Genomic DNA, 9,458 nt, shown 5'->3' on the forward strand with positions numbered 1-9,458 from the left:
ATTATTCTTAGATAGACCTGCCGCCAACACATGAAGATGGTGATAGCTTGATTTTAGACGAATTTTCCCCCTCATTAAAAGCTTTGGTTATGTCTAAAAGAGGTAGTCAAGTTTTTCATTTCTTGATTATGTCTACATTTTATGTGATTTTTGAAACCTTCAAAGAATTATAATGATTCTAAAGATAGTTGAACAAGCAAGCACAGATTTGAGACCAGTTTAACCGAACCTATTGTACTACATGAAATTAGTGTGTTTGTGCCCGTGTGCATGTGATTTGTTTCCTAGTGTTGAAGGTTACAGGGCAGTGATATCAAGCAGTGACTGCCAAGTCTTGTCTGTACGTATGCAAAGACTTGCCTGAATGATTGCATAAGAGTGAAAGAAGAAACCTCTGACCCCAACCAGATACCATCCCACCAAAGCACAGTCCATTCCTCCATGTTTATCAGCTCGCTCCCCAGCTGCACTTTTTTATTTGTTATAACTCTACAACAAATTATATCAATAGATGATTGTTGTAAAAATATAAATATAAATCCATGTGCTATTATCTCTCAACAATGAACGAAAAAGAAAACAGTTGGCTTTTAGGATATATATTTTATTCTGCTAATTAACAGTCAAGTGTATCAACGTATACATTGTCATCCCACACAACAAACTTAAGCCCTGCTTCCAATGCATTTTAGTGGAAGACCAGAAGACGTCAGTTGACATTATTTTAGTCCATAAAACAAAGAGAGTATTTCCAGTGGTTTGCTTTTTCAAGAAATGATTGCTATTAACACTTTTTTTAAATAATGTATTTATACTTAAGTGTTTATTAAGCCAGAAAAAAATGGAAATAATGTATTTACATTAATGCCTGACAAATGTATAAATGAGGTCTTCCCTCTCACTATACCTGCTGGAAGGCCTTGGCTCTGCTCGTGGTGCAAATGACAGTGGAGCCGCCATTTGTTTTCTAGAGCAAGCCAATTTGTAATATTTTCAGCACAAGTCGGCAAGATATGAATAGAAATGGGTTGAAATCTGCTGAAATGTAATTTGTATCACTTAACCCACATGGAGCTTTTTAGTTTGAGAAATGTACAGGGAAAAACTAAGTCATCTCACCCGGGACAGTGGCTCTCAGTCTGACCTTATATCTGTATTACCAGTTCCAGTAATAATTAAAAAAGATAGAGAGCAATGCCACAGGCCAACGACAAACAATCAATCAAACAAGCAATGGATTCAATGCTAGAACCAAATTGATATACAAAGAGTGTCTATCCAAAGTTTTGTATTACCAAACAGCGATCTGATTTGTTATTTTGTACTTGTGTGCGTGGTTCTGAGTGATAAACAACCACAACATGAGCAGATCCGAGAGAATCACTAGGACGCTCACTGTTTATATCTTTATGAAACACGTGATTATGAAAATGTTTCTAGTTTGCCTCATCCAATCACTAAAATTTAAAAATAAACAGAGAACTTTCTTGATTGATTAAAATCTTGAGATAAAATGAATAATTTCATAATATTCAATATAATGACGGTTGATTACAAAACAGAACTAATTGTTAGACATCTTTCCTGTGAACATCTGAAACATTCAAGACTCATTAAGATGGTATCTTTATTTAGACCGTCAGCAACTCAATGAGATATTCTGAGTAGCCTACTGTATTTCCAGTCGTGTGCCAGCCAGGGCTTTCCTTCTGTAAATATTTATTTTCTGCATTTAGAATTTAAACTTAATATAGAGCACAGATGTGATACAGTATGACTCCAATAGTCCACCCAGTCTCCCACGGCTCATGCAATTGACAGAGCTTTCTTTTCAGACACCTTTTATTAGACTCTCATTGCCAGTGGGGAACTTTTAAATTATATCAAACCTTTAATCACCAATATGTGAGGAGTAAGAGTTACTAACCTGTTATTGCTGTGTTTTCATGTCCTGAGGTCACAGTAAAGGGCAGAACTTTGAAGGTGATTTTTATTTGTCTTTGGTTATTTCTAATTCCATCTTTAGGCTTTACACAGTTCATTATGCTTTTTGACCAGAAGCAGCATATTTAACATAGAGGACACTATATGTAGGGGCAATGGTATATGTGCTGCTTTTGCAAAGTGCACGCAAACTGCATTGAACTGAACTGGGTACGCCTGTCCCATTTTCATGTAGGCTATAAATTATGGAATATTCAGAGTTAATTGCCACAGGCAGGGATAATGTAGCAATTCATTGCCTCCAGCCTATTAAAACAACACTATTTTTATCTCTCTTTCTCTATATATTTATTCTCTCTTGGTGCCGTCTGGGGAGATATCTGCTTACTCACTTATTGCAAAAGGAGGGCAAAGTTTGCGCCCACCTGCCAAACTTCGTGAGCATGTTAGCGTCAACATATGATTGATGCAAATTGTTTAATGGATCGGGTGCTAAAACGAGGCTGATTGCAGGTACTATTTCTCCGCAAATCCTGGAGCTATTAGCGCCTGCAATCCAATCCATTTTTTCTCTCAACCTTTTGCTAAACCCCATGCTCCCACTGGCACATCCACTTTGTAGTATTTCCTTACTGTTTGGAAACTGGGCCTGCATGCTACCATATGAGAGTCAAGGCTAATATTAGCGGCTCTGTCCTGCTGTTTATTGGATTTGGGTAGGTTTACACTACAACACTATCTGACACAGCCTGGTTAGCCCTGATCCTAAAAGCCATTTCCCTTTGTAATGTTAAAAGTTACAGACACAGAACTGTTAAGAAATGAGAAAAATAAAACAAAATTCCTATCTTTGGCTTGCATTAATTAACCTCTCAGCAAAACAAGCTAAGGTAAGCTTAACAAGTTTACAGTTGTCAATATTGTACTCGCAATACTATGACTAACTATATCTACAATGCAATATGATTTTTATGAATATTTTTATTTCATAGAAATAAAGAAACAAGGCTTTGATGATGCATTTCTTTACAGCCCTAAACAGAAGACATAAATGTATAAAGCCATGTCCGTTTAGGGCTTCTGTAATTTTTAACACACGAATCATGAACTTGTGAGGACAATGCTAACTTGTTAGCTTTAGCTTTATTTCCAGTGTGAATCTCGCCTCTGTGATCAACCCTGTACTTGTGCAGTGGGAGAGCAGAAAGTTTGAGGCGCAGCAACAGTAAACTGAGAGGAGCAGGGCTTAGCAAACACTAATTCGGCCATTGTACTAGCCATTATGCTTCCGTTGAACTGTTGAGAGAGATTACATATTTAACATCTACTCAGGTCAAATGTTTCCGACTAGCTGAAATGTACAGACAAAGATGACTCGTTTTCCCTGTTAAAGGTAACATATTACGCTCATTTTCAGGTTTATAATTATTATATGGGTTTCTACTAAAAACTGTGTTCATGGTATTAGTTTAAATATCACTGCCAGTTAGATACAGGGGTATATGTGTGATTATCCCAGGTTGAGAAAGTGCTTAAAGGTTGGTAATGGGGTTGACTGGGATTTTTCAGAAAGGTAGAGACGGATAAAAAGAGCGAGGGTTGTTTTTTCTCATACTTTCTGAGTCTCTAGACAATACGGGACCCATATTAATGATGAAAAAACATGAAAAAGGAGATTTTCCATAATAGATTACCTTTGATATAATCAAGTGTGTTCCCCTATTTGTGATGAAAATGTTTATAATGTCTCTCATAAACAGTCCATGGTGTTTACGTATATCACTTGTATTCAAACTAACCAAGTCCTCCACTGTAGAATATTATATTATAATTAGAATAATAATTAGAATATATTAATTTTGTTCACATAAACTATATAATTAAAGATGAAAATCCACTGTTGATCGCCAGCTCAAATTTTAATAAATTAGTCTGGAGGAAGTTTCCATTGTCTGGAGAATGTCAATTTCACTCCACACTAAGTTGTCAATCATATATTGATGGACTGTGAACACCACAGATAGTCCCACCAAATCTATGAAATATTTCTCAAAACTACGCTGCCATGCTTTTTATGACTATGGACATCTGAAATATTAAAGAGTGTTATTTGTATTTCATAAAAACTCAATAACCATCTCAATGAAGCGAAAACAGGTAATCCAATGAGAAATAGATGAATTTCATCCTTGTATGATGGAAATCAGTACTGCTGTTTCTCCACCTTCAGCAGACATGTCCTCACTTATATCCTCATGTCAGAAGAATGACAGTCATAGGGCTCTTCACATCATGCTTTTCATTGCTCTGAAGTCAACAAAACAAGCAGCTACCTAAGGCTTAAATCTCTGATTCTTTAGGAGAGGAATCATATCCAGGACGGTCCTGCTCACTCACAAGCTCCGATGAACACTTCCTGTGTTTCTCCACCTCTCCTTCCTCTTCCTCATCCCTGCTGATGGAGACCAACTCGTTCTCATAGCAGAAGGAGTTAGCGCCGGATGTTGGCGATTTTCTGTCCTCCATGTCCTTGGCACTGCATCTGGGGGTCGATGTTACTTCGAATGTTTTGTGGAAATAGGCATAATCTACCCTGTACTGGCTCCTCTCCTCAAAGATAACGGGCTCAAAGCGGTGACCCCACAGGATCTCTGAGGGCAGGTAAGAGCTGCGCGCCTGCACTGTCATGGCCGTAGCTTCCACCAACCCTTCAAGTATAATGACTATCTCAAAGTCAGATGTTTCGAGATCTTGCTTGCTGATGCCAAACAGTGGACTTTCTTCATCAATCTCGTGTATGACAGTGAGGGGTGCAACCAGAAAAAGGCGGTCAATTCCTTTGTCATAGCCTACGTTCATGTCAAGCTGATCCATGGGGATATATTCACCTTCCTCTGTGTATCGGGACTTGACTAGCTCAGCTCGCACATGAGCTTCCACGAGTTGGCTCTTCCTTAGATTCGCAACCCTAATCATGAGGCACAGCTTCCCGTCACGCAAAGCGATGACTGCGTTGTGGCTGAACAGTAGAGTCTCTGCACGTTTTTTAGGCCTTGCCATCTTGGCCATGATGGCACCAATCATGAATGCGTCGATGATGCAGCCTACGATAGACTGAAAGACTACCATGAAGACAGCCGCCGGGCATTCCTCTGTCACACAGCGAGCTCCATACCCGATGGTCGTCTGTGTCTCTACAGAGAAGAGGAAAGCTGCCACAAAGGTGTTGACCTGCGTGACACAAGGAACAAAACTCTCGTCGTCTACGGGATGGTCCATGTCACCGTGTAGGAGGGCGATGGTCCAGTACGCCAGGCCAAATGATAGCCAGGCAACCACAAACGCTAGGCTGAATAGCAGGAACATAAATCGCCAGCGGACGTCCACACAAGTTGTGAAAATGTCAGATATGTACCGCTGTGACTTCTCGTCCATGTTTGAGAAATGGACGTTGCATTGGCCACTCTTGTTGACGAACCTGGTGTGTTTTTTTCGTCTTGTGTGAATTTTTCCATTGCCGAAACTTCCCACGGCAGGCATGGTACTTAGTCTGAGGCTGTCTTCTTCGCAGGACACGAAGCTATGGTGATTGGCCCTTCCCACACTCATGCCTCAGTGTGGCACAGCCACGTGGCTTCACACTATCAGCCCGACTCATACAGATCCGACCAGTCTGAGAGGAAGTGAACAGCCCGGTCAAAAAGAGTCTCAGTGTCAACTGGAATTGAAAAGGCAAAAAAGTAGTTTTCTGTAAAGGAGAGACAGGTAAAATATTAGTTTACAACATTATATATTATCTGCCACAATGTTATTTTTGTAAAGTATCACCAGAAAAGTGGAATATGAATGCATTGACCTTCAAAAGAGAAAGCATATTCTATACAGTAATGTGGAACATCGATTTGCACCTTAGCAATAGTACATTAACAATATGTTGCTCAGGCTTTTTACATTGTGAACAAGCCAACAAACATGATGTACATTTCCACTTACATTTCCCTAAAGTCTTTTCAATGTGAGAAACATTTTCTTCTCAGTTTAAGAATATCATACATTCTCTTTTTACGTCATGACACACATTGACTATATGTACTCTTGACTCCTTCCACAGACTTCTGCTACTTATGATGTACTTAAGATGTCTAGGAGGATTCTCTCACTGTCACCTCTAATAGTTTTAAGACCTTATGCCTAATAACAGCTGCTTGTTTGTAAAGCATGTTCATGTTCCCCTGTTGAAATAGTTGCTATTCTATCGATGCTTTTCCCTGTTAATAATACATTAAAAATGTCATTGATGTATTATCCAGTAATCTGAGTTTCAAAGCTACTGATTAATTTAAACTGGACAATTTAGGATGAACATGGAAGTCATTAAGAACACAGATTTCCACCCTACCTTTTATGGAGAAAACGTGTTTTCAGGGCAAGATAGCCATGCTTTAAGTATACTTGTCCACATTTACTTGTAGTAGACAAAAGCATACAATACACTTTCTGCCTACAACTCTCCCCTGCTGTGTTGGAAATACTGCGATATATACAATACATTTTCTGTGATCAACAAGGTACAGAAATAGCCAGCTAATTCAATGCCCTGCCATTTTCTGTGACGTATCTTCTCTTTCCTCCAGCTGGCACAACTATTAGAGGCACTAGAGAACTGATGTGTACAGGATTCCCATGTGGGGCTTAACTGGAAAATATGAGCTGAAAAAAAGACGGGGGCAAGAGAAAATTGTGTACTAGATGAGACAGCCTCAGAAACAAATGGTTTGATGGTAGGAATCAATGGGAACATTTCAGGCACATTAATGGAAACTTTTTTTTATATAAGGGGAACTTTATCCAGATTGGTCCCAACTGCAGCTTTCAGCATATCCAGTTTGATAATGGTAGGAATAAAAATCAACTTGCATATGTTATATTCCAGCAAATGGCATGTGTTGAGTTTTCTTTAAGTTTTATCAAGCCTGTACTGATATTAAAAAGAATGTTTTGAACAAGGCATCTACATATTATAGCAAGCTTCTTTGTTTAAAGTTCAATGTTTGCATAATGGTCCTGTTAATATGTAAACATTGTCAAGTCTCATAGTGCCTTCTCTTTATGAGGACACATTTTTTTTGTGTAATTCATGTTCAACGTTTGATGTACACAATTTGGAATTTTCCACCCAATAAAATCTACAATGCATTTGCAGGACGCAAGCACAGGCTTGCTTGCGATTCATTTAATAAAAATATGTCTAAACATCCTGTTTTTCACAAGCACATTATACCAAAAAGACAAACGCGATCCTAAGGCATTTATTAGAAACATGTTATATATATATATGAGTATACTGCTTGAATTTTAGGGTCAAACTCTCTATTAAGGTTATGGTCTCTATTTCACTCAACTTTAAAACAGCCATGCTGTATACATCTGTTGCCTCTGTTAGGCTGACACAGCGATTCATTGAAGTAAAAGCTAAAGTCATCATGCAACTTAAAATGGCATTAACTATGTTTACATGCACAGCAAATTCTAATTAAGGTCTTTATTCCGGTTAAGACAATATTCCCAATAAGGTGTTTGCATGAGCAGCAGCTACAGGAATATTCCTGTTTACACGTCAATCAGCATATTCTGAATAAACCAGCAACGTTCAGCTTTGGTAGAAGTGTCATGATGTCTGACATCTTTTCCCGGTAATAACTCCCATCCCTCCAAGGAAAATTAACATTATTTATGTCATTATCGTTGTCTTGCATTGTTTTGAGCCAAATATGACACATCTTATTTTAAGGAAACTTGTTGCATGTTTACACCATAGATAGTATATAAAAGGTTTACACACTCAGGTTTAACAGCTATAAACAAGGGCATGCGTCGCAAACTGTGGCAAATGCTGAAAAAGGCAGCAAAAACTCCGGACGGAATATTTATTCCAATTAAGGTGTTTACATGCCACCATAATGTGATTAAGAACTGAATACTCCAGCTGTCTTAATCTGATGGTTTATTCTGAATATGACCTTATTCTGATTAAGGTGAGCAAGAACTGCTGTTTACATGGTGATGTAGTTGGATTACAATCCATTACATTTAAATCCATCCTCTGGGTACCACAACATTCTGAGCAAAATTTAATGACAAACCATCCATAGTTGTTGAAATATTTCAGTATTGGACCAACAGCCGGATGTATTTGTAATGAATTATTACAGCCCTAATCCACTGACACTGTCTGCAGTTTGCCTTGATGGAACTTCACTCATGTCATGTCAGAAAGAATTGGTTGCCGCACCATCATACTGCAGACTTTAAGGACACGGTAGAAGGCACTTAAACTACAGGTCACAAGGTGACTTATTGTCCGAAGCTGACTGAGACGTGTTTACGGTTGCCTTTTAGATAATATTTATAAAGGTAAAAGTGCACTATGTAACTTTAGGTGTGTCAGAAAATAAATTAAATTAAAACTTAATTTTCATCTATTATTTATTTTTATTTTATTAGTCTTCATAACTGCATAAAGTAAACAAACTCTCCTCCCAGTAAAATTTGACCTTGGAACACTGTTTAAAGTTAGAAGGCTACCCTGAAAATGCACTGTTTCACGGTTGTTTACAGCGGCAAGGCACACCGCTTTGTTTACATACATATTCTAGTCTAATGTTTGGGTTCAGGTGCCTCAAAATACTTTATGTATTTATGATAACAGAATTATTCACTCAATATTTTAGGACATCTGGGAACACTATGGTCTAGCTGAGTGGATGAGTAGATAATTAGGTTATTCTCTATTTCTAAAACAGTCAAGATGAAGTCATACATAATAAAATTTACCTGATTGCTTTCAGAATATACAGGCATTAGGCAACTGGTATTTCATCCTTAATGAAACCTCAAAATTACCACCTTGAATACTCTTCTATGGAAAGAGATACATGAATATGTTGTATATACAGGTAACAAAACAACAGGTAATTATTAAAAGTAGATGATGCATTTTATATTTGCTTTATTTACAGGTTCAAATTGAAGTAAGTTTCAAATCATGAGCCTGCATTTATAGTACATAAATGAGTTCATAGTACATACTCCTGAATGAATAGATGACAACGTATTTGACATTTATTTGCCTGTAATTGAGTGGCTGTGCAGGTCCAAGCGCTCCAGTTGCTAGGAAGCAGTATGTTGAGTTTCTAAATTATATTAATATCTTGTTTTCTGTGCGAGTGCTCCTCGGCACTCACAGGAGCCACACTCTGCCTGCTCTGCTGTGATCTTAGTGCAGCAGAGATTAGTCTATTTCTCTGCTGACGTTTGTCACAAAACATCTCACTGAAAATGTATTTCAAACTAAAAAAGAGACTGTCTACAGGTCAGGGAATCTCTATACAGGGCAGGTTGCCGACAGTAATACATTCAAAGTTATTCTGTCTGAAGCATCACAAGCAGCTTACCTTGTGTGCAAGTGTTCCAAATCAATGTTGAATTCCAACTTTTTTTTTCCTCCGGGTTTC

General features: G+C 38.1%; 1 protein-coding gene across 1 annotated transcript; it reads right to left on the reverse strand.

Annotated features, from left to right (window-relative positions):
• Positions 1-4,284: 4,284 nt before the first annotated feature.
• Positions 4,285-5,553, reverse strand: kcnj12b (potassium inwardly rectifying channel subfamily J member 12b; the record flags this gene model as incomplete). Its single annotated transcript, XM_080044560.1, has 1 exon — positions 4,285-5,553. One exon carries the CDS (start codon positions 5,551-5,553, stop codon positions 4,285-4,287), a length of 1,269 nt encoding a protein of 422 aa, XP_079900686.1.
• Between the last annotated feature and the right edge of the window lie 3,905 nt (positions 5,554-9,458).

This window comes from Ammodytes marinus, assembly GCF_949987685.1.
Source record: "Ammodytes marinus genome assembly, chromosome: 16".
NCBI classification, from domain to species: Eukaryota; Metazoa; Chordata; class Actinopteri; order Uranoscopiformes; family Ammodytidae; genus Ammodytes; species Ammodytes marinus.